The 26478-nt window shown below is 34.6% G+C and overlaps 1 protein-coding gene and 1 pseudogene across 4 annotated transcripts in view; one reads left to right on the top strand and one right to left on the bottom strand.

The window, feature by feature from the left end:
* ITGB8 (integrin subunit beta 8) overlaps nt 1–26252 on the top strand; it is a 113226-nt gene extending 86974 nt beyond the window's left edge. For all 4 annotated transcript variants that reach the window (XM_060196113.1, XM_007532261.3, XM_060196114.1 and 1 more), the window contains 7 exons: nt 2583–2672; nt 7427–7561; nt 11111–11510; nt 14263–14488; nt 16701–16807; nt 21095–21258; nt 21355–26252. In XM_060196113.1, coding sequence (XP_060052096.1) covers nt 2583–2672; nt 7427–7561; nt 11111–11510; nt 14263–14488; nt 16701–16807; nt 21095–21258; nt 21355–21477 — 1245 coding nt within the window. In that variant the 3' untranslated portion in view covers nt 21478–26252. The remainder of the gene's footprint in view (nt 1–2582; nt 2673–7426; nt 7562–11110; nt 11511–14262; nt 14489–16700; nt 16808–21094; nt 21259–21354) is intronic.
* LOC132539990 (small nucleolar RNA U3) lies at nt 4744–4819 on the bottom strand (annotated as a pseudogene).
* Nucleotides 26253–26478: the final 226 nt, after the last annotated feature.

Raw genomic sequence — 26478 nt, 5'->3', positions numbered from 1 at the left:
GGTGGCATACCTGGTTGAATGCACATGTTACAATGCACAAGAACCCTAGTTTGAACCCCTAGCCCCCATCTGCAAGGTAAAAGCTTTGCAAGTGGGGGCCAGGTGGTGGCACACCTGGTTAAGCACACACACTACTGTGCACAAGGATACAGTTTCGAGCCCCAGGACCCCACCTGCAGGGGGAAAACTTCACAAGTGGTAAAGCAAGGCTGTATCTCTCTCTCTCCCCCCTTCTTCTTTATCCACCCTCCCATTCAATTTCTCTCTATCAAATTAAATAAAGTTTTTTAAAATTTTTTTTTTAAGTTTTGCAAGTGGTGGGGCAGTGTTGTAGGTTTCTCTATCTCTCCCCTATCACCCCATTCCCTCTTGATTTCTGGCTATCTTCCAGGTTTTGAATATTACTAAAATCAGGTCAGAAATAAATAACATCAAAAATAAGAGAACCATACAAAAGATCAATGAAGCTAAATGTTGGCTCTTGGCAAGGGGAAACAAAAATTGGCAAGCCCTTGGCCAGACTCACTAAAAATGGGGAGGCAGAGAAGACTCAAATAAATATAACTGTAAATGAAAGAGGAGATATTACAACAGGCACCAGAGGAATACAAAGTATCATCCGAGGCTTCTATAAACAACTATATGACACTATGCTAGAAAACCTGTAAGAAATGGAAGAATTTCTAGAAGCATATAACATTCCAAAATTGAACCAAGAGGAATAAGAAAACATGAACAGGTCAATTAGAGCCAAACAAATTGAAACAGTTGTCAAGAACACTCCAAACAATAAAATTCCAGGATCAGATGGCTTTACAAATGAATTCTACAAAACCTTCAAGGAAGAGTTAATACTTATACTTTTTAAACTTTTCCAAAATACTGAAGACACAGGAAAACTTCCTTCTACCTTCTATGAAGCAAATAGGGACACACCAATAGCAAAAAGAAAACTATAGACCAATATCTCTGATTAACATGACTGCTAATATATGAAACAAAATCCTAGCCAGCTAGACATAGCAGTATATTAAAAAGATTGTGCTTCATGGCCAATTGGGATTTATCCCCAGGGCTGCAAGACTGGTTAAAATCAATGTTATCAGGAGTTGGGCAGTAGCGCAGCTGGTTAAGTGCACATGGCGCAAAGTGCAAGGACCAGCTTAAGGATCCCGGTTCAAGCCCCCGGCTCCCCCACCTGAAGGGGAATCACTTCACAGGCAGTGAAGCAGGTCTACAGGTGTCTATCTTTCTTTCCCCCTCTCTATCTTCCCCTCCTCTCTCCATTTCTTTCTGTCCTAGCCAACAATGATAACAATAATAGTAATAACAGTAAAACAACAAGGATAACAAAAGTGAATAAATAATAAATAAATATTTAAAAAAACAATTTGATCCACTACATTGATAAAAGAAAACCCAAAAACTTCATGATTATCTTATTAGATGCAGAAAAAGCCTTTTAACAAACTCCAATATTCCTTAATGATCAAAACACTACAATAATTGGGAATAGATGGAAAATTACTTAATTTAATGGAGTCCCTATACAGCAAAACCACAGCCAACATCATACTCAATGGTGCAAAGCTGAAAGCATTCTTGCCGAGATCAGGTACTAGACAGGGCTGCCCACTATCAACATTCCTATTCAACATAGTTTTGGAAGTTCTTGCCATAGCAATCAGACAAGAGAAAGGAATTTAAAAAATACAGATTGGAAGAGAAAAAGTCAAACTGTCACTATTTTCAAATGATATGTTAATATACATAGAAAAACGTAAAGAATCCAGCAGAAAACTACTGGAAACTATCAGGAAATACAGTAAGGTGTCAGAATACAAAAACCCTCAAAAATTCTTAACCAGATTGTCTCTTGTACAATGTGAGAATTAAGAAGATTACAGGGTAGGAGGGAGAGGGTGGTGGCATGGAACTTTGTAAGGGAGTATGGTGACTTAAATTTACCAAATATGTGTGTAAAAATGCTCCTGAAATCTAATCATTTTGGAAAACAATGTTAAATCATTAACAAAAACATAAAAAAAAATGTTTTTTAAGTGTATCCATTATGTCAGTGGCTTCTGCTATCTTCTTGTTTCAGCCTACAATTTAGGTAAACCTTAAGTCTGGCTAAATGTTTGGTAAATGTTGCTTTAAAATAGTGTATTTCTAATTTTCAGGATCTATCTGAACCTTAACTTAGGAGTATTTATTTGAGTCTCTAAGTATAAGAAACCACATGTAGAACTTCCCAAATTAATTTATTCCCAGAACCCTTTTCTCTTGGAACTATGTTCCATGGAAGATTTCTTGGTAAATGTTCTTGTGTACTTTGACTGAGTTCTTAGAATGTCATGTGGCTTATGAATGAATACACATGCGCATATACATATACACAACCATCATAGACGTACATTTAACAGTTCTGCTAGATTGTTTATATATAAATTCATGTATTTTTAATTTTTAACTCTTGAAATGTTTGTCTCTCAATGATAATTGTATGACTTTTTAATATCTATTTATTGTAAACCACAGTATACTACTTAGCTGTGTAAATGCTACTCGTGTTTTTTTAGGACCTTCTACCCCTCTTGCCTGGGACCATTGCTGGTGAAATAGAGTCAAAGGCTGCAAATCTCAATAATTTGGTAATAGAAGCCTATCAAGTAAGTATTTTTATACACTTCTCAAATAAACTTTGGCCTCAAATTTCTCTTACAAGGTACAATCTAGTGGCATACCATTTTGAAAAGAGTAGTGGGAAAAAAAAAAACCACTATGTTAAAATTAGAAACCTAGATTATTAACCTTGGCTCCACCGCTAACTAATTGTGATATCTTGGGAAAGACATTTTAATTTTCTGTGCCTCATGTATCTCATTGCAGCGGCATTGTACATATCCCTCCTAACTGAAGTTCAGTGAGGCACTAACTTAAAACTTCAGAATTTGCCATGAAATTTCACAATGCCCCATTGTCATGATATCAGAAGATATAGCACAACATCTACATTGATACTCAACTCTATAACTCATCAAGAAAAATGATATATTTAGAAAACAAATTATTACGTGATCACTGAATTCTTAAAAGCTTATCAAACTAGCATGATTAAAAGGATCCCTATTAGAGTTTTACTGTTTTATTGAGTTGATTCTATTCCTAGCCTTTGAGGAGTGAGTCCAAATGCAAAGATTTAAAGAAACACCTGCTCTTTCAATCTATGTTGTTCCTGCACAATCTCTGTTAAAATAGTGTAATGAAGACATCAAAGAGACTGTTCACTAGGTAGGATGCCTGTTTTTTCCACACCCATGGCATAACTTTGAGTCCCGGCACTGGAAGCAACTTTGGTGCTATGGTGATATCCTCCTTTTATCTGAATGAAAAGGAGATCCAGGAGCAGTGCACATGCATGAGGCCTAGAATAAAAAAATTAAAAAATAAGACCAGAAGATCATGTAATGGCAGTGATTGCTACTTTAATATCAGTTCCATCCTACATAGGAACTTATTTAATTATTTACCTATAAGGGAGGTATTATTATTCTCATTCCAGCTAAGAAAATTAGCTAAGTGGGCCAGGTGGTGGCTCATTTGGATAAACACACATAGTACTATATGCAAGGACCTACTCAAGTATGTAGGTTCAATCCCGTGCTCCCCACCCTGCAGAGGGGACCTGCACAAGAGGTAAAGTGGGTCTGCAGGTGTTTTTCTCTCTCCCTCTCCTCCGCCCCCTCCCCTCTCAATTTCTGTTCTATCAAATAAAATGGGATAAAAGAAAAAAAAAGAGTGGTCACAGGGAGCAGTAGATTTGCAGTACAGGCACCAAGCCCCTACAATAATCCTGGAGGAAGAAGAAAAAAAAAAAAGGAAGGAAGGAAATAAAAGAAAAAAGATGAGAAAAAAGAGATAAAAGTCAAAGAGATAACAAGCAGAAGAAACACAGTAAGGACCTTAACTCCACACCCTAGGTGCTTTCCATTCTATGAAATACTAACCTTCTTTTTAAGATGTTGGCTACAAAGATATATTTTGTTATAGCAAAGTTTTACACTTTCCCCAATTCTTGGACTCTTTTCTTCACGCTATAGAACGAGCCAGTGTAATAGTAACCCCCTCCTTTTGAAAAGACTCAGGCTTCTCATTTTATAAGGTTCTATGCAGCATCTGCCTTCAAGTCAATAACAAAAGGAAAAGACAACATGTATACATTGAGTAGAACCACGAAATTGTTTCAGGTTTCATCTTTTGAAGAAAAATAAATCTTGTGGATCTTTTTAGCAAGGAATTGCTCTATATATTAAAACTATAATGGGGGAATTGGGTGGCAGTGCAGTGGCTTAAGCGCAAGTGGCACAAAGCACAAGGATCAGCATAAGGATCCCGGTTGGAGCCCCCAGCTCCCCACCTGCAGGGGAGGTCGCTTCACAAGCAGTGAAGCAGGTCTGCAAATGTCTTTCTTTCTCTTCCCCTCTCTGTCTTCCCCTCCTCTCTCCATTTCTTTTTTTTATTATTATTTTTTACCAGAGCACTGTTCAGCTCTGGCTTATGGTGGTGCAGGGGGATTGAACCTGGGACTTGACGGAGCCTCAGGCTTGAGAGTCTGTTTGCATAACCATTATGTATCTACCCCCACTTTCTCCATTTCTTTCTGTCCTATCCAACAACTACGACAACAATAAAACAATGAGGGCAACAAAAGGGAATAAGTAAATAAATACTTAAAAAAAAACTACATTAAGTGAAATAAGCACCTATAATCATCTCTAGTTACATACTATAGAAATGATCCTGAAAGTATAGTCTTTATAATCATCTCTTTCTGTTGCAAAGGAACATTATTAAATCAAGAGGTATTCTGAGTAAGAAAAATCAACCACATAGATAATTCACTCCTATCTGTAGTTTGTTACTAAGAATGATTAAAGTAAGGAAGAAGTATGCAATATTTGAACTAAGGCTTTCATAGTATGAGCCCACTTATAAACCCAAAGAATGTAAGTTAACAAATTTATTCTATATCAAACTGTTCCACTTATTTTATATTCTTTATTGCCTAGGATAGATAAGTGATGCCTTAGTTGAGTGCTGTTCTGATTAATTCTAAACAGTGGAAAAATAATACTAAATCCAGTGAAAACTCCTATGGCCAAATTACTTCCTTAAGGGCACATCTGGTGATGCTCATGTTACAATGCACAAGGTCCTAGGTTCAAGCCCCTGCTCCCCACCTGCTAGGAGGAAGCTTTGTGAGTGGTGAAGCAGTGCTGCAGGTGTCTCTCTGTCTCTCTTCCTCTCTAACTCCCCCTTCCCTCTCAATTTCTGACTGTCTATCCAATAAACAAATAAAGATAATTTTTAAAAATTTAAAAAGGCAAAAATTTGTAAATATATGTTACCTCCTTAATTTAGGGTTCTATCATTACTTTGTATGTCTTTATTTTCGAAATTCTTTTGAAATCTCATGTCTTCACAGTCCAATGAAAAGAGTTCACAATTCATTGAAGATTTACATATCAGGAAAAAATAGATTCTGTCTCTGTATCTGTTAGATATTAAAATGATGGCTGAAGATTTTATCTGGAACTTAATTTCTAAACTCACTGAACTGGGGAAATCTTTAATTATTTTTCTTAACACAGAGATTAAAAACTATTGCTGTAAATAGTTCAAGGTTTTAAGAAAAGCAGAATTTCAAAAGGACAACAAGAACATTTGTTTTATCATAAATTCCCTTCTAATCTGTCAAAACACCACCATATTAGCATCATTTGGATACCATTAGACATTTATATTGGCTTGCTGAAATCATTCAACTAATGATGGCGGTGAATTAACTCTCTTGGAGATGAAAATGTGGTGGACAGTGTCCCAACTAATCCAAATGGCATTCACTAATTTGAAGACATAACTTGTTAAAAATTTAGCAGAATCACATGATCAATTTTTAATGCATAAGTACAAATAAATGTTTAGCTTATCCATTTAAAGAAAATGATTACTCAAATTAAGAATAAGAAAGTGAAGGAGGTAGTTTAGTGGTAGAGCATAGAGATTGCATACATAAAGTTCTAGATTTAATTTGGCTCCTAATGTAATAAAGCTGGATGGTGGTGTTGTCTCCTTATTGCTCTCATAAAAATTTTTAAATGAATAAATAATTGGAAAATGATAATTTGAAGCTATTTTTTCTTGCTACGCTGCTGTATACTATCTTTCCTTAGCTTATACACCACCTTCCCCTTTCTGTTTATAATTTTGTTGTTTCCTTCCTTCCTTCCATCCTTCCTTCCTTCCTTCCTTCATTCCTTCCTTCCTTCCTTCCTTCTTTCCTTCTTTCCCTTATTCTTCTTCCTCTTCTTCTTTTTCTTCTTCTCCTTCTCCTCCCTCTCTTACTCCTTCTATTTCTTCTTCTTCTTTTTTATCATAGCACTTTTCAGTTCTGACTTACGGTGGTGCTAGAGATTGGACCTAGAGTTTAAGTGCCACACTCATAGAAGTTGTTATAGAATTGCTGTGCTATCTTTCTGTCCCAAGTTACTGATTTTTATAGATTTTTTCATAGATTCTTGGTTTTATGAAATGAAAGACACACATATGTACAGTATTTAAGATAGGTTTTTTTGGAACTTAGAGGTTGTGATGGAAGAAATTACTGTGTTTTTGACACATGGTAGACATTGTGTTGTGGTTTTTTTTTTTTACATTTTTATACATAGATGAATAAATGAATAAATAGCTTTATTCTCAGTAAGACCTGACTTTTGCTCATTTCTGTAACAGGGATCAAACTGGGAGCCCCATACTTGTGAAATTTATGTTCTAGCATCAACATTACGTTTGGGGAGAATTTATAGGAACATAACAAATTAATAGTTTTTATGCATATAATATAGAAAAAAGCCACACTTTCAATTGTACATCAATAAGGTATTTCAGCTTTTAGAACAGTCTAAAGTGCTTGATATTAAAATGCCTGAACCATATTCCAGAGATCTTAAGATGCCAAGATATGTTCTCTATGATGACATATGTGTTTACAGTGTTTTCTTTAATTTTATCGGTGTATAAATGTTACTAGATTTAAGATTATTATTTTTGCAGCACAAAGTGAAATATCTTTGGTATAATGAAAATGCTTAATCATGGAAGTATGGGAAAAACAGAATGATTTAAATGCCAGAGAGTTTCATCCTTCACTACCTTTATATATTTCAAATACAATTACAATTTTATTTAGAAACTGTAGTCATCCTTTCATGGGAACATATTTTAATTAATTAGAACCTAACTCTAGAAACATTTAATATGCTTGATACTAGTCACTTATTATGTAACATTTAATGTGCTTATGTAACATTTAATATTCTGGACTGTAGTTACTTATTATGTAATTAAAATTGTATATCTGCAGAAACTCATTTCAGAAGTGAAAGTTCAAGTGGAAAACCAAGTAAAAGGTGTTTACTTTAACATCACTGCAATATGTCCAGATGGAGCCAGAAAGCCAGGCACAGATGGATGCCGTAATGTGACAAGCAATGATGAGGTATGTGGGTATGCATATTTCCCATTTAAAATAAACAGCTGCTTGGAATGTTTTCTCATTGAAAAGTGAAACCATACTGAAAAATTTAACTTACTACTGATGGCACAGATCTTATTTATACTTCAAAGTAGCTTGTGTTGTTTCTTAATATTTCCACTTGCTTTAACTCATTCTCTCAATTTGAATGGAACAAGTATATATTGTATGCTATTTTAATTCTAATAACTTTTAATTAAGTACACATCCAATACAGTTTAGAAAGATCAAAGCTCATCAAATATATAGTATCTATATCTATGATAACGCCTTTCAAAATACTCAGAGTAAATGTAAAACAAGTAAGTCACATAGAAGAATGGAGTGATGGTATAGCGGACAAAGATGAAATAGTCTAAAAAAAAGTCCTTCACTTTCTCTCAGTACACTTCAAGTAAACCAGGAAGCAGCAAGGGAGTGTTTCAAGAATAAAAAAATGTACTAGGGAAATGGCATAATAGTTATGCAAAAGACTTATACCTGAGCCCTGTGGCCCCAGGTTCAGTTCCCAACACAACTTTAAGTCAGAGTAAGTAGTACTGTTGGTGTCTCATTCACTCACTCTGTCAATCTTTCTTTCATTAAAAATAAATATTATATATATTTAAAGAACAGTAAAAGAACTAGCAATATTTAATTCGAAAATAAATAGTAATAAATTAGAAATAAAATAGTAGAGGGGCAGAGTGGTGGCGCACCTGGTTGAGCACCTATTTTATAGTGCCCAAGGACCCTGGTTCGAGCCCCCGCTCCCCAACTGCAGGGGGAAAGCTTCACAAGTAGTGAAGCAGGACTGCAGGTATCTCTCTATCTCTCTCTCTCCCCTCTCCATTTCTGACTATCTCTATCCAATAAATAAATAAAGATAATAAACATTTTTAAAAAGAAAATAGTAGCATCAAGAAATAGAAACAAAAGAAATAAGGAATTATCTCAAGAGAGACACAGCAGACAAAAACACAAGTTTGCTATTTAGTGAAATTTTTTTTGGATGAAGTGGTTGTCAGTGAGTCATTTACCTCTTGATGCACCAGATATTTAATTTTTAAAGGAATATCTGAGATTAGATTTTAAATCCCACTTCATTTCATCTTTAAAGTTCTATGATTTTATTGTTTTACTGTTATGATATAGAAATAATCTCTTATTGAGAAAGATAAAAGAGCATGAAATTCTAAGACTGAAGACAAGAGCATCTTTCTTTCTCTTTAGTTAGAATTTATTTTTCCTTCTTAGGAAATTTAGACTTTGCAGATAGTATAGTTCTTCCATCAAACTGAAGATCAGAAATTATTTTTCACTAGTTTCTAGTTCTGCAGGATCCTGCATAATCATTCCTTGGATTTTGTTCCAGACACATTGTAGACTGGTTTATAAAATACCTAATTGATTTTTATTAAATATGGAGATAAATTATAGCAGTATATAGCAATAATCTCCTTATTTTAGAAAGGGTTATCTTTTTAGAAGTAGTTCCTTTAAAATCAGTTTTGGCAAAGTGGTTTTCTTTATTTCTTTTTTTAAAATCTTTATTTATTTAAAAAAATTTTTATTATCTTTACTTATTACATAGAGACAGTCAGAAATTGAGAGGGAAGGAAAGGATAGAGAGGGTGAGAGACAGACACCTGCCACACCGCTTTACCACTTATAGCTTTCCCCCTGCAGGTGGAGCTGGGGCCTCAAACCTGGGTCCTTGCACATTGTAATATGTGCTCTCAAACAGGTGCACCACTACTGGACCCCAAATCTTTATTTATTATTGGACAGAGACAGTCAGCAATTGAGAGGAGAAGGAAGTGATAGGGAGAGAAATAGAGAGACACATACAACACTGCTTCACCACTTGCAAAGCTTTCCTCCTGAACGTAAGGACTGAGGGCTTGAACCCTGATCGTTGCTCATTGTAACATGTGTGCTCAACCAGGTGCACTACCACCCAGCCCCTTTTCTTTATTTCTTACATTTTTTGTTCTCTTTATTATTTAATTTCCTTTCTTATAATCATTTTCAATCAGATGGTATAAACTCTTTAACTCTAAGGGGTAGTTACATGAACTCGGTTCCTTGAGCCCAGCCCCATTATATTGGTTCCTAGGCAAGGAGAGCCGGGGTGTTCTTTAATGACTTGGTATCTGTACAACCAATCCACTGCTCCTAGAGGCCATTTTTCGCATTGTGTTGCCCTTGTTCTTGCTGTTATTGCTATTGTTGTCATTGTTGTTAGGACAGAAAGAAATCAAGAAAGGAGAAGAAGACAGAGAGGGGGAGAGAAAGATACCTACAGACCTGCTTCACCACTTGTGAAGCGACCCCCTGCAGGTGGGGAGCCGGGGGGCTCAAACCAGAATTCTTACGCAATTCCTTGTGCTTTGCGCCACATGCACTTAACTGCCCCCCATCTATGGTTTTTTACATTATGAGATATTGATACCACATCTGCCTCTACTCATCCCAACCAAAAAGCCTAGAACAAATAATATTTAATGGCTGTCAGTCCAACATATTAAATAAACACAGTCATCTTATTTTCTGAAGTGCTTAAAGATCACAAAGTGGCTTAACAAATATAGAGATACTAACCCAACCATATCATAAAAGAAAAACTAGAATAAAGGAAGAAATTTGGCATGAAAAATGAACTTTGTAGGTTCATGTAAAAAATTAGTTCCTATCAGCTCAGATAGGAACTAATTTTTGGTCTAAATCTCTACTGTGACAAATGTATACCCTTGTAATGAAGTATTTCATTTCATTTCATTTCATTTTACTTATGATTTAATAATGATCAACAAGATTGTGGGATAAAAGAGGTTCAATATCATACAATTCCCACCACCAGAGTTCTGTATCCCATCCCATCTATTCAAGGTTCCCTACTCTCCATCCCTCTAGGAGTATAGACTTAAGATCTTTATGGGGTGCAGAAGGTGGGAGGTCAGGCTTCTGTAATTGCTTCTCCCCTAGACATGGGCATACACACAGTCTTTACCTTTCCCTAGTGGGGTAGGACTTGGGAAACTTTACTTGGATGCCTAGAAAATAGGAGCAACAACAACAAAAAAGTATCCATATGAACTCTATCCTAGAGTTTTAAACTAGGCAAGTAGAGTCCTTTACATTGATTTATTCACTCTGTAGTTACACCCAAATATTCAATAACCCCTTATTTTTAGGACTAGTTACAGAAAATGTTTTATTCTCTCTCAAGTTTACTGAAAAAGTCATTTGAGATTGAAATTTAGAGCAGACATACCAAATGAGCTTGTACTTATATTTAATGGTGCAATATAGATAATAGCAACCATCTAGATGTTGGTTATCTGTTTATCATAAGTTTATTAGATAGTAAATAAATAACATTTAAAGATGTGCCATCTATATATGAAAGAATGCCTGTGTAATGTATCAATATTAATTTCTATAAGATAGAATTTTATTCAAAATACTATTAAAAGATACAATGTTGATAATATAATCAAGGTGAATAAATACATTTTCTTCTCAATTTAGGTTCTTTTCAATATAACAGTTACAATGAAAAACTGTGATGTCACAGGAGGAAAAGGCTATGCAATAATCAAACCTATTGGTTTCAATGAAACCACTAAAATCCATATACATAGAAACTGCAGCTGCCAATGTGATGGCAGCAGAGGACCTAAGAGAACATGTGTAGAGGAAACTTTTCTAGATGCCAAATGCTTCCAGTGTGATGAAAATACATGCCATTTTGATCAGTTTCTTTCTGAGAGCTGCAAGTCACACAAAGATCAACCTGTATGCAGTGGCCGAGGAGTTTGTATTTGTGGAAAATGTGCATGTCACAAAATGAAGCTTGGGAAAGTGTTTGGAAAATACTGTGAAAAGGATGACTTTTCTTGTCCATATCACCATGGAAAGCTGTGTGCTGGTATGTATAAATATATATATGCAGTTCTTACTAATCATTTTCAAACTAGCAAGTATGTTAAGATATTTTTTTCAAAGAAGAGGAAATGCAGATTTTTTTTTTTTTTTGCCTCCAGGATTATCACTAGAGTTTGGTGCCTGCATTACGAATCCACTGCTCCTGGAGGCCATTTTAATCCCATTTTTGTTGTCCTTGTTGTTGTTATTGTTTCTATTGTTGTTATTGTTGGATAGAACAGAGAGAAATCGAGAGAGGAGGGAAGACAGAGAGAGAGAGAGAGATACACCTGCAGACCTGCTTCCAACTTGTGAAGTGACCCCCTGCCCCCCAGAGGTGGGGAGCCACAGATAGAATCAGGATCCTTAGGCCAGTTGGTGGGCTTCCTGTCATATGCGCTAAACCCGCTGCACTACCGCCCGACCCCCATTAAGATATTTTTAAATTACATGTTCATAACTATCAGTCTTCAATCTCATTTTTTGTCCTTTGGTTGGTTTGTGGTTTACACTACACATGTTGACACATGGGTAAAATTTCTCATCTCACTCAGATAGGTGTCTGCAAAACACTCTTACTCCTAGAGTAGGTCCTTTTCTACTATCATGCACCAAGACCCTACAGTCTGATTATTTTTAATAGTCAGTTTCAAGTCCGTTTAAATAGATCATGACATCAAAGTTATGGCTTTTGACTGATATTTATGCTTCAAATTATTTTCTATAGGAAATAATTTATAATAACAGAAATAATTGTTATTTTCAAGCATTCTTTGATCTTGGAAAAAAACATATATATAAAAAAGAAAATTATGGATGATTTCTCACTGGTTTCTTCTAGATAAATCTAAATCATTCTGGTAAATGGTCACTCTGCTTATTCAGAGGCTAGTAGGCTATAAAATTTATTTTTCATTCACTGGAAGAAATACTAACACATTATGATAGATGATGCTGTAAATTTATAGTAACTTAAAAGTCTCCAATCTATTTTAAGAATACTAACAGCAACAAACTTGTTAAATAGCAGTCTTAAAGAAAATACATATTTGATAAGTAATCTAGATTATTCCTAAATCACACACGGGCCAAATTTAAAAAAATGAAATAAAGCAAAAGTGTACTTTTTGATTAATTTCATGTAGTGACACTTAGAGGTTTGGTTCCAGAAAAGCTATGCAAAATTTGAATAGTAAATTCACTCATTGTGGAAACACCATTTAGTAAAACACCATTTTACTAAGTAAACAAATACTGAATATTTAATTTCTATAAGTGTAGAGAAAGTAAAAGACATGTAATACCAATTTTTTACCTTGTATAAAGTTTGACTGGCAATTATATGTGTATAATTATCACCTTTTTCTTTTATATAATTAAAAATATTTATATTCAAAACATTTATTGAGGTGTTTCTGGTATGTTGGATAGAATAGATGACTTTAAAGCAAACCAAAATAGTTGCTGTTTTGTAGTGCTAATTCTATTTGGGACAGGGATAAGAAATAATTGTGAAATCGTTCCTCACAATGACCAGCCTCTCCAGTTGAATGATATATATGTGAAATATATAAAGAATTCCAGTCTCTATTTAAAGTGAAATATCAAAAATCAACATGCTGGTTTTTCTATATAACTATTTGTGGAAAATGTTTATGTCACATACTATTAGCCCACAGGCAGTTGAAAATCTGCTTTGAATTATTTGTGTATAAGTTATAAATGCAAACTGTAAGTTGACAAGTATTTTCTTCACTAGTTTCCTTTGGGAATAAAAACATATGTTCACAGATCAGCTAGCTAAGATTAGATTAGATTTGAAATCTTGATATGGTGAACAGAATTTGGCAGGCATTATTTTAGCCTGGATCTCATTAGTTTTACACTCAACAAATTGAGCTGATTCAAGAGTAGGTTCTATGGAAAAACTACCCTGTAAGGTGCTCAGTAATAAATAGAGGGAGAGAGGAAAGGAGGAAAGTATGCGACCAAATAAATTCTTCACTGCCTTATTTAATGTACTCCCCTTGGAGATTTTTAGTTCATGCTAGCATATTAAATTTTGTATTCTTCCTGAAATCAAACTCCATTAGACCACTGATTTTCATCAATATGTACGTGCACACACATAAACAGATGTGTGACTTGTTCTGTCTTTTCCATTCAGTACCTGATAACAGTCACTTTAGAACATGAATGTTATCCTGCTAAATGATGTGCTAAAGTTGTGAAGGGATTAATACAATTTCCTCCAGAGAACTTATTTTTAAATATGACACAAGTAGAACTGAAACAAAAGCAAGGTTTCCCTCATGGACTTTCAAAGTTAACCTCCACCCTAGCAATAATGAGAAGCAAAAGAATAAATTATCGAAGGTATTAATGAAATATCTTTTGGGGTGGGAGATTAAATCATACAATTAACATTACTTCAGCATCCATAGCTTCTTTGTATTCGTGTGTCTTTAAATTAAAATGTACAGTGACCTTCAAGTAGTCAGATAGGCACTGTAGCAGGGCATTTTTCACAGCAATGAGCAGAATAGATTAGCATTGGGAGATTGTTGACAATAGAACAGCTTTAAAAATAGAAATTCCTCAATCTTGGCATTGTTTGTATCAGGCACATAGAAAGTGGTGCTGAATCCATTCACTTGACTGTCAGAGTTTTTGAAGATAGGAAGGGAATCATGTTTGAAATACTTTATGATGTCAGTGACTCCAATAATTCATATCCTGGAGTGTCTTTGTTACAGGACATGGAGAATGTGCAGCGGGGAGGTGTCAGTGTTTCAGTGGCTGGGAAGGCGATTGGTGTCAGTGCCCATCAGTATCATCACAGCACTGTGTCAATGCAAAGGGCCAAGTGTGTAGTGGAAGAGGCACATGTGTGTGTGGCCGTTGTGAGTGTACCGATCCGAGGAGCATAGGTCGCTTCTGTGAACACTGTCCCACATGTCACACGGCCTGCAATGACAACTGGTATGTTTTCTCTGACCCTAACCATACAGCTATTCTATGTTACAGCTGTGATTGTCCTTTTTCTTTCTGTTTTAATTAACCTTATAAGTTTCTACGTCTTCTCCTCCAGATAAAGTCTCAACATGTTAAAAAAATTATATATATATATATATATATACATTTATACATATATATATTGAGAAATTTAGGAATTGGGAGACAGATTTTATAATATTTCACTAGGTATCTGTGGAGACATTATGATTTATATAAGAATTAACTGTCTTTTAAAAAATTACTTATGGATTTAATATTGATTTACAGTGCTATAAAACTTTAGATGGTATATAGTTTTACATTTATTTGTTTATGATTCAGTATACACACCACCAAAATTCTAATGCCCTCGAAGCACCAAATAGACCCTTCTTTCTATTTCTGCATTCTCCCCAATTTTTCTAGTAAGCACTGTAATTTTCAAACAGTCAGAGGTCTTTTAAATTGTTTTGCAAGTTCATTTGTTTTCATCATTTATATTCCACACGAGTGAAAACATCCAGTAATTATCTTTCACTCCTTTACTTATTTCACATAGCATAATCTCAAGTTCCATTTGTGCCCCAAAGGTACAGTGTCATTTTTTTAAATGGGTGAGTAGTATTCTTTGAATAAAGATCCCACCACTCATTATTCTATTATCTGTAGATGTACATTTGTCTTGGTGCCATATTTTCATTAGTATGAGTAGTGCTGCCATGAACTTATGGATGTTCTTTTGAATTAGAGTCTGTTGGGAGTGGGAGGAAGCAACAGGTCTCAAGAATGTGTAATTTCACTGTTGTGGGGCCAATATTATCATTATTTTTATTTAAATAAAGGGAGAAAGGGAAAGAGGTAAGGGAGATGACACAGTAGCTGTGCTTGTCCTTCCGTTTTGGTGCTCCAGGATTCAAACCAGGGATGTGTGCACAATAAGTCACATACCCCTGCTGGGTGGGCTATCGGTCTATCACCTGATCCTGAATGAATATATCATCTGGATAAATGCTAAGAAATAATACGGCAGTATCATAAAGTATTCCCACCCCACTTTTAAAAGGAATTATATCATTTTCTATAGATTGCGCACCAGTTTATATTACCACTGACAATACATTGGAGTTCCCTTTTCCTACAGATACTCTGCAGCATTTATTTCAAATCTTTTTCATTTTGGCCATTCTCACAGATGTGGAATAGGTTTATTTACAAATAATTTTCATATTCCAATGATATATTTTACATGGAGAGTGTGCCTGCTTTGCCATGCACACAGGCAAAGCCCCAACTCAGCCCTCACTGTATTGGAGGAAGCTTTGGTGCTGTGATATTTTCCTCTCTCTCCCGTCTCTGCTTCTATCTGGAAAAATAGTCAGACTGGAATAGTGAAGTCCTAACAATGATCAAAAATAGTAGTAGCTGTCAGTTTGGAGCAAACAATTTAAATTTCCATATAGCCTACCAACTCTACATTCTGTATTCCCCTTAAGAAACAGGACCCCTCAAAAATAGTAGCAATAATAATCAGTGTGTATATAGGTTCACTGGCTTTTTTCTAACATTGTTGAGATATAACTGATACATAAAATTGTGTAAGCTTAAGATGCACAACATGATGATTTAAAGGCTTTGTGCTTCTCAGTTTATTATCAACATTATTTTGCTGTTTAATTTAGAATAAGTTGTTGAGGTATAAGATAGGACTTCACCTGGGTGAGCACACATATTACTTTGTTCAAAGACCTGAGTTCAAGACCACGGTCCCCACCAAAAGGGGGAAAGCTTCATGAGTGTTGAAGCAATGGTGCAGTTGTCTCTTTCTTTATCTCTCCCTCCATATCTGCTTCATTCCCTGTCAATGTCTTTGTCCAATGAATAAGTGAAATATATATTAAAAGAAAAAATTGTTGAGATTCTCTATACCTTAGATTTTTATATTAAGAATAAAAGTAGTAATGCCTTGCTAGTTTTATAAAAAGATTTAATTAATTATTTATGCAAAAGCCCCACAAACAGTACTTGGTGCATATTAGTTACACAATAAACTAGATTACAGATAAACAGCACAGACTCCTTTCCAAGTTTTGCAAGACTGTAGCCTTAAAGTAGCATTCTATATTGTTATTTAATAATGCAATAATAAACCACAGTGCTTTAAAAGAGGAAATGTTTTGACTTATGTTTACCCTTACAGGAATTGTGTGCAATGTCTTCACCCTCATAATCTGTCTCAAGCTATACTTGATCAGTGTAAAACCTCATGTGCTCTCAAGGGACCACATTATATGGACCAAACATCAGGTAAACCAAAGTTTAATAATTAAAACACAGAAGAGTATCTATAAAGGGATATATTCCTCAAAAGGGCTGAGAAATAACATCCTAGGGCAGCCTATAGCTCAGTAGGATATTACATATATTATAGTGGTTGAGGCCCTGGGTTTCATACCAGTCACCAGGTGGACAGCACCAGGGAAACTCCAGGATGGTAGAGAAGTACAGTGGTGTTTTTCCCTCTTGTTCTTCTCTCCATCTCCCCAAGATAAAAAAATAAAAAGAAAAGAAAGGAAGGAAGGAAGGGAAGAAAGAAAGAAAGAAAGAAAGAAAGAAAGAAAGAAAGAAAGAAAGAAAGAGAAAGAGAGAGATAAAAGGAAAGGAAAGGGAGAGGAGAGGAGAGGAAAGAAAGGAAAGGAAAGGAAAGAAAGGGAAGGGAAGGGGAGGAGAGGAGAGGAGAGGAGAGGAGAGGAGAGGAGAGGAGAGGAGAGGAGAGGAGAGGAGAGGAGAGGAGAGGAGAGGAGAGGAGAGGGGAGGAGAGGAGAGGAGAGGAAAAGGAAAGGGAACTTGGGCTAAAGAAGTTACTTGATAGTATCTCAGATGGTGACCTAGTTCATTCTTTCATTTCACATTAAAAGATCCCAAATGAAGAAATAACTACTTGAATGTCTGCAGTCTCCCAGAGGTAGTTTCCCTTAAAGCCAGCAGAATACATTTATCATGGCTTGACTAAATTATTAGATCTCTAGTTTTAAGGACAAATAAATTGCCATTACTTGTATCATGATACTAGTACATCAAGCAGACTTTCTATAATGTGAGTTGGGAATGGAAGATTTCTCTATAGAGACCATTCAATCATTAAGACAAGATCTGAACCATAGCTATTCCTTGTAACCTGCTTACAGTTAAGACCTTTCTCTGTCAAATCAACATTTTCTTTCATGGTTCAGGTGAAGCCAAAAAAGCCTCAGTGATGAGCTGGTGGTTTTTTAAATACATAACTTTAAAAGGGAAGTTCCTTCCTGGTACTTTCTATCCTGATTTGAACATAGTTAGGGGTCAATGATTACAAAGGTGGCAAAAGAGAAAGGATATGAAACTTTAAGCCTGAGCATGCTGAATTAAGGCATATACATTTATTCTAGCTATGAAATATCAGCTTCTTAGGGCTAGGCGGTGGCACACCTGGTTGAGTATATGTTACAATGTGCAAGGGCCCTGGTTCAAGCTTCTAGTCCCCACCTACAGGGGGGAAAGCTTCATGAGTGGCAAGGCAGGGCTGCAGGTATACTCTTTCACTCCCTATCTTTCCTATCCCTCTTAATTTCTCTGTCTATATTCAATACTTAAATAAAATATTTTTGAAAGAAATATCAGCTTCCTATAAAATTTACCTGAGCCTTAGTTTCCCTATCTGTTAAATGAAGATTTACTGATGTCAAAATGTTGTATTAGGAATAAGTGACTGGGTAGGGGGAGATAGGATAATGATTATACAATAAGACTGTATTAAGTCCAAGGTTCAACCCCCTCTCCCTGAAGCTATTAAGTCTTGAAGCTATTAAGTCCTGAAGCTATTAAGTCCAAGGTTCAACCCCCTCTCCCACCATAAGCCAGAGTTAAGCAGTGCTCTAGACAAAAAAAAAGAAAAGAGAGAAAGGAAGGAAGGAATGAAAGAAAGAAAAATGATCTTGTGAACATGAAAGAAGCATGAGGATTAAAAGTGGAAACATATAAAGGGGAAAGCATGTGAAAGAATTGTTCAGAGATGGTTTGTGAACAAAAGTTTAATAGAACTGGAGCTTGGCAGTGGCACACTGGGTTAAGTGCACATAGTATGAAACACATGGATCCATGCCAAGGATCTTGGTTCGAGCCCCCAGTTCCCGACCTGCAGGGAAGTCACTTTGCAAGTGGCAAAGCAGTTCTGCAGGTTTCTGTTTTTCTCTCTCCCTCTCTGTATTCCCCTCCTCTCTCAATTTTTCTCTGTCCTATCCAATAAAATGGGGGGAAAAATGGCCGCCAAGAGCAGTGGATTCGTAGTACAGGCACTGAGCCCCAGTCATAACCCTTGAGGCAAAAAAATAATAAAAAAGTTTAATAAAAGATGTTGAATAACATATGAACTCTAAATTATATCTTCATTATAAACCTTTCTACCATTGTTATTATTTCTAGCCTTTTCCCTAATCTGTAAGAATAATTTTCACCCATAAGAGAGGTTGCATAGAAGAAAAAGCACTGTACAGATTTTTGTTTCTTTTTCTATTTGCATCCACACTGAATTTAGTCCATAACGAATTTGGCTCTGACATGAGTCCATGTGCTGCCAGCTGGGGCTGCAATGACCGCTCCACAATGCCAAGAGTCTTTTCTAATAAATAAAGCCCTTGCTGTTAACATGTCATCTATTATGTTAAGTAAATGAACCTACTCTGACCTAAGTGTGATTACAAAAAAGTTTTCCCTTAAAGCTTCTTAGGAAAAGCCCTGGCTTGACCTAAGCTAAGAAAAGAGTCATATCCAAGGCTAAATATTTGGCTATTAAAATGACATTTTAAAAAGACATGTAGTAGATTTGACCCTGGAAGTGTGCTCTATCCTAACCTACTACCAACATTTATAAAAATGGGTTAGTACCTAGGGGGCTCCCCTCCCCTTCACAACTCTTGTGCAAGAAAAGGGCATTTAGTAGTCACCTCTATTATCTATTCACTCAATCACACTTAAGGGGTGTACTTTCGGTCATTCTGGCTAACTTCTTACTAGGAAAGAAGCCAGTAATGAAATCAAGCCATGTGTCTCCTTTAAGGATCTGCCTTATCAGACTGACTAGTTCTAAATTAGCCAAAGGAACCAATAACCTATCAAGGTGAAAGGTGGGCATTAAGGACACTGTGAAAAACTTTTAAGATCATCACCTTTGAATAAACTATCTTGGATTCTCTCTGTATGCAGCATGTAACAAAGGCAGGCTTGTACTTTGTACTTCTATTGCAATTAATAATTCATAGGGCCTCCATTTCAGTCTTTCTTTCAAGGAATCTTTTTAGCCAAAAGAAAAATGGGCTCTGTTAAGTCTTCCTACTTGACAAGGATCCCTTGTCTTTGTTTACTGAGTTCTTGGTTTATTCTGGAGCATGTTTGATCATCCCTGGGAATTTAGACACAAATCACCTGTAAAGTGATACTCTGTTACAAGTCTTAACAGGCTCCTCCCTAGAGGCCCTCTCAAGGAGACCTGCAAATAGTCGCCAAGTCCCCAGACAGATTTCTGGGGACTTCGCAGAATGAGTGGAATTTAAAAAAAAAAAAAAAAAAAGCATGTGCCTTTAGGACAGCAGATGATTTTGTGAATCTGGGGCAGGCAGTTGGTGAGATCTGTGGAATACTGTTTTGTGAACATATGTCCATCTAGATTAGGGTAGTATCTCTAGGAGCACTAGAGTCCACAAACTTTGCAGAACTGGCCAAATATCTAATATTAAAATGAGAAAAAAACTGCCCCTTCTCTTAGCATAGTATTTCCTTTCGCATCAATAAATCTCTTGTTCTTGAAAAAATATACCAGAGGAGTGGCCAGGGATGCAGATCGGGTGGTTGATCATGAAACCTGCATATATTAGGTCCCTTATTCAATCCCTGGGAGTATATATATACCAGCACAGAGCAGTGGTCTGAGCGCTGTGTGTGTGTGTGTGTGTGTGTGTGTGTGTGTGTGTGTGTGTGTGTGCATGTCTTTCATAAATTAAAATCATAAATAAAAACCTTTCAAAATATACAGGAAAGTTTTAGAAATAAAGTATAGATTTTATTAACAGATAAAAAAAATAATGAAAGTTGAAGAAATATTTACACACTGTTTCAAATTGAACAGTTCTATTTCTTGGATGAGCCTTGTGTGATAATGAAAATTTGCATAGCAATTTCAGAGAAAGTGTATTCATCTGTTGGAATAGTACTGATCTTTTCTGCAAATGTTTACTTTATTTTCCATTATGTTGTAAGACATATGAAAAGCAAGTATAGCAAAAGAAATATATGCTAATGCCCAGAACAGTTAAATGATTTTAAAATTCAATTTTCACCTAGCAGTTAACAAAATGGTCCTCTTCTCTGTTATGGATAAACTTGTTATTGGTTAAAATATCTGGAATATTCTAGCTAGAACAATTAAATTGTGGATTTTAAATTAATGGATAGGGTATCCTCTGGTCCTATTAATTTATATAGTAAACACTATTACTCATTAGACTCCTTTGATTTACTTGTTACAGTTTTTAATCCATTTATTTGTTCGCTTCACTACAGAATGTTTCTCCAGTCCAAGCTACTTGAGAATATTTTTCATTATCTTCATAGTTACATTCTTGATTGGTTTGCTTAAAGTCCTTATCATCAGACAGGTGATACTACAATGGAATAGTAATAAAATTAAGTCCTCAGCAGATTACAGAGTGTCAACCTCAAAAAAGGTCAGTGAATGATAGAAAAGAATTAGTATTAATTTTCCATTGTCTATTTATAATATTTAGGCCTTAAACTAGTGATAATATCTCTTCTTTACCCAGGACAAGTTGATTCTGCAAAGTGTTTGTACAAGAACAGTAACCTATCGACGTGAAAAACCTGAAGAAATAAAAATAGATCTCAGCAAATTAAATGCTCATGAAACTTTCAGGTGTAACTTCTGAAAAGATAAATAAGTACTGTGTTGGAAACTGGATTTCTGATAATCAGTCTTAAAAGTTCCAATTTTAAAAGTCACAGGAGAAGACAATGTCTACATCTTGGTTGCTTGTTGTCCCCTAAAATGAAGATCGACAAGCATCCTTATCACCATGTGACTCACATCGCTGCTGAATTTTTCAGAGGAAAAAATGTGTCTTACTACTGTTTGAGACTAGTGTCATTGTAGCACTTTACTGTAATATATAACTTATTTAGATCAGCATAGAATGTAGATCATCTGAAGAGCACTGATTACACTTTACAGGTACCTGCCATTACTATGCTTCTCAGAGAGAATGCTGTGAGATAGTTTTGGCATTGTGTCACTACAAGGGTACAGTTCCCTGAATCTACCATTTGAATGATAAATAAAATAAAATAAAATAATAAGGCAGCTATGTTAATGTTGCCAAACAATTGGAAGTTAATAAACAAAGAAGTCAGGTGAATAAATGGTTCACTCTTTTAACAGGTAAACAGATAGGACATTAATCTTGAAGGAAATTGACTTTGAAACTAGTTTTATGCATGTATGTTTGTTTTCTTCTTTGTACTAGGTAGATACTAATCCCAACATTCTTTCCTCTTTGCCTACATTTTTTATTTTTCTTTCTTACAGGATAAATTTATATGTCACAAATGACTGGATTAAATAAGTGCTAAGTTACTACTGCCATAAAATCCTAAAAATACAATGTCACTTTTTTAGAATATTGGTTTTAAAGGATGAATGTTTAATAAGGACACTGTAAAGTAACTTCAGAATCTTAACAGCTTCATTGTTTGCAGATGTGGAGCTTTGTATCTTTTTAGTGGTAAACTGGATGGACTATTTCACCATTTTATTTGCTCAAATATCAGGTTGAAATTAATAATATATAAAAAAAGAAATTAGCAATGTATTTAGAAACTCTACTCAAGCAATATGCCACCTTTTGAATGATTTTTCTCAGCTATTTACTCAACATAACTATTAGCATTTTTCAAATGCAAAGTTATATTAAGCTATATTGTTATTTTTCTCCTTCAGTATGGCCTAGTGATTCCCTTTTTCTAAGTCCTCTCTCCCCCCCCATCCCACCACCAAAATATATGGAAGTATCCGACAGAAGTAGGATAGACAATATCTTATAAATAAGCTAACTTAACCTTTTATCAATAATTAGGAAACTGAGACTCAGAAATTTTAAGTGATATCTCAAAAACCACCCAAGTAGTTAAGTGGCGATATTTGAAAAGAACATGCTTTCTTATTGCCAGGCCAGTATTGATTGTACAGTATCTTGCTACCTCTTGAATTTTTAAAATATTTAATTGGCACTTGTTTTCAATTGTTATCTACTCAAGCCTTAAGTATATGAGAATGAGAAAATTCCAAAGCAAAACAGAAAAGAGTAGTTCAAACTGAATTTTCTATGGCTGGTTTCCAAGCTTTTCCTGCTAACAAACTTGTAAGAAACTTTAGCAAGACCTATCTGCAGGAGAATCCATTTACACACTTTCTAGATGTGAACATTATTACCCTTTGGAGTTGTATAGTACTCAGCCTGGGAGCTTGATACAGAGGCCATGAACTTTTATTTTGTCCGAGGCCAACTGCTTTACAGTTATCATTCCCTTGCAGGCTTATTTAGTTTATTTTATTAGCTAAAAGTTCAGAAGCCTTGCATCTAGAACTTTACCTCTGACAACAAAAGCTATTATTCAGTTTATTACATTTAACATCCCAGAATTTCTGTTTTCACGTACTTGAGTTGGCTAGACTGCTATGTAGTTGCTTCTTAATGAAGAATAAATACTACCATATATTCTAAATGTAAAGATTTAAAACATGTAATAAATCATTATGGAGCCAGCCAATAAAGCAACTCCATAAAACAATCCCTACAGTGAAGTAATTATGACACTAAATTGAAGGATATTCCCTTCACCAAATGAAAGATTGGAGATTGACATAACACAGTGCTGTGACTCACTTGAGTTATATTCCTCAGATCATCTAAGTATAATATAAAATTTTTATATTACAACTTGCCTGTTAAATATAATATCCTTTCTAAAAAAATAAAATAAATGAACACTTGATAGTTCTCTAAATGGAAATGGTGGGAAATATCCACAAATTAAAATTCCAATAGTTCATTAAATGAACATTAATATGTTCATAAACTATTATATTGAATCAAAAAGAACATAATAAAAAGAATACCTTTAACACCAAAAGTTGATATTTAAACACACTTTATTTTGCACTAATTTGTAATGGATCAAGGCTGTTAATGTTATAAGAAGGGACAAACTTCCCAATAGGCAATTCAGTGATAGATAATTACTGTCATTAATGCTTGTGATGTGTTGTACTTTCCTCTTCTTTACTTAAAAATATAATGCTTAAAGGTTTTAGAATTTGTTTATATTTTACTTGAATAATTGATATTTTTATAGTGATCTGAGAGAAGAAAATGAATATTTGACTAGTTAGAATTATTAAAAGATAAAGGAAAACAGGGTATACTTAGACTAAATAATTTATGTAAATAGAGCCTATTTTAAGCTAATATGACCACAGGAGCCTTTTGAGATTCACTGATATTGAATGCCAATAATGAAATTTTAAATGCCTAGCAAAATTAAGAACTTGAACACTTTTAATGACAGCATTTTTTTCCTAAACTATGTAATGATTGAGAAATGTGCCATATGTAACACTACAATGTAACTGTATGTATTTGCTCTTTTTTTGCAGACATCCTTACACTGCAGTGTGCATGAATTTAGAAGAATTTGATAACTTTGTTTGGAAGTTTAGTTATATGTATTAAATCACAAACATTCTATGCAAGACTCAAAAAAAATCACTGAAAACCTGATTTTATGCTAATCTTTGTCTAAATTTGCTTATGTAAGTTAGGAAATATTAGGTTTCTCTGAGGGGAAATTTTTTAAAACTCAAAATTAAAACTAGTCAGTTAATCAAATGTAATACTTAACTAATTCCAAACTTAATGAGTGCATAGTTAATCTCCATGATAACATCTACAAGTATACATGAAATACTGCAATACGATCATAATGAACTATACATATTTTCTCAAAAAATTGTCTTCCTCTTGATACCTGGATAAATATATTAGTCTGTGAGTTTTTCTTACTCCTGTTTTTTTCCACTTACCTGTTTCCTAACATACTAAACAAAGTTACAAGCTCAAACTGTGTGTGTGTGTGTGTGTGTGTGTGTGTGTGTGTGTGTGGCACGCATGCTTGTGTGTGGGTAAATAACCAAGGGAAATGATATAACGACGTTCTTGATTTCAATACACTTTTTTAAAATAATTTTTAAAGTTATTTTAATCTATGCTCCTGAAAAAAAATAACCTTTAAAAACCTTAAGATTTAAAATTTTTAAAACTGAACATAATTCAAGTTTTCAAGGACTTGAAATTTATATATTTTCATAAAATTATCAAGTGAAATATAGCTACTTGGAATTCAGTGGTGTGCATATTTTATTTTGTTATGTTCTAACATGTAATTTTTAATTACTTATTTGTATTGACATTAAGCTTCATTTCATGCAAAGAAAAATGCACAGTATTTTCAGAGAAATATAGAACTAGTGTTCTTTCAGATCATTTCCCCTTCATAACTTATGTGTAACTGATTATATATGTATATACATATATATATGTATTTCATTGTGTATGAGACATTGCCTTTCTAATTTAACATCTCTGATATTGTGATGCATCCTGTAATTATTGGCAGCTTTTGTGCAGTGTTAAAAGTTGTGCTTGAATAAATGTTACACTAATTCGTTTTAACTAAATGTTCTTAAGTATAGGAACATTCCTGTTATAAATATTTGAGAATCCATTGGATAACACAAGTCAGTTTTCAGTACAACTGAAACACATGCAAATCATTATGGATCCTTATATGTGATTATTAGCTTAGAGTTTGCATCTCCTTAGGTTATGAAGTTCTCTTGTCTGTACTTTATGGCTGTATTGCAATTTCAACAAAGCCTATTTTTTTTTCCAACAAACCCTAATTTAACGGCCAAGAGTGGGTGAATTTCTCTCAGTTTTGTTAACATTTTTTTTTTACTCATGCTATTCTCTTCTAAATGATCCTTCCATGTGATCATCTCATATTTCAAAAGAATCAACTGGAAAGTATTACACAGAATCACAGCAATTAGATTTTCTAGCATCTGCATGTCTTATGTCAATGACAAACGAAAAATATCAAACAATCAGTACTGTTTTAAAATAAACCTTTCCCTTTGCAAACGACTACAATTTGCATTCTTTATTATTTTCCTTCTCTTGATTTTTCCTTTTGAATTTTGTAAATTTAACTGTAAGTACATGTAGTGACTATCATAAGACTTCATATCTAAGCTATTTGAATTATATGAAAGAACTATTCATCTGTCTGGGCAGCTCTTATTGAAATACCTGAGAGTGATAACACTACTCTTCTAATCTACCTGGAATACTTTCCTGAATAAAATTCACTGTGAGCCCAAGCAGTGACACACCCAGTTGAGCACACATGCTACAATGCATAAGGGCCTGAGTTCAAGCCCTTGGTCTCCACTTGTAGGGGGGAAGCTTCACAAATGGTGAATCAACGTTGCAGTTGTTCCTCTTTATCATTTTCTATCTCTCCTTATCCTCTCAGTTTTTTATGTTCTGTCCAAGAGATGAATAAAATGTTTTAAAAATCCATCATTGTTTAAAAAATTCATCATTATAAGTTAACACTAATAATTAGAATTCAAGATTCTACAACCTACTGCAGTTAAAGTAACCTCACAATAAATGAAATATATGCTGCAACCCTTGATAGAAAATATGTGTAAAGGACTATACATTTTGTAATTTTGGTGATAAGTTCAGACAATGAGAAGTACGGTACATAAATTGGATTAGAGAGTTAAAATATTTTTATTCTAAATT

This window comes from Erinaceus europaeus, chromosome 8, assembly GCF_950295315.1.
Source record: "Erinaceus europaeus chromosome 8, mEriEur2.1, whole genome shotgun sequence".
NCBI classification, from domain to species: Eukaryota; Metazoa; Chordata; class Mammalia; order Eulipotyphla; family Erinaceidae; genus Erinaceus; species Erinaceus europaeus.
The sequence above is the reverse complement of the archived record's forward strand: the minus strand, read 5'-3'. Positions and strand labels throughout refer to the sequence as shown.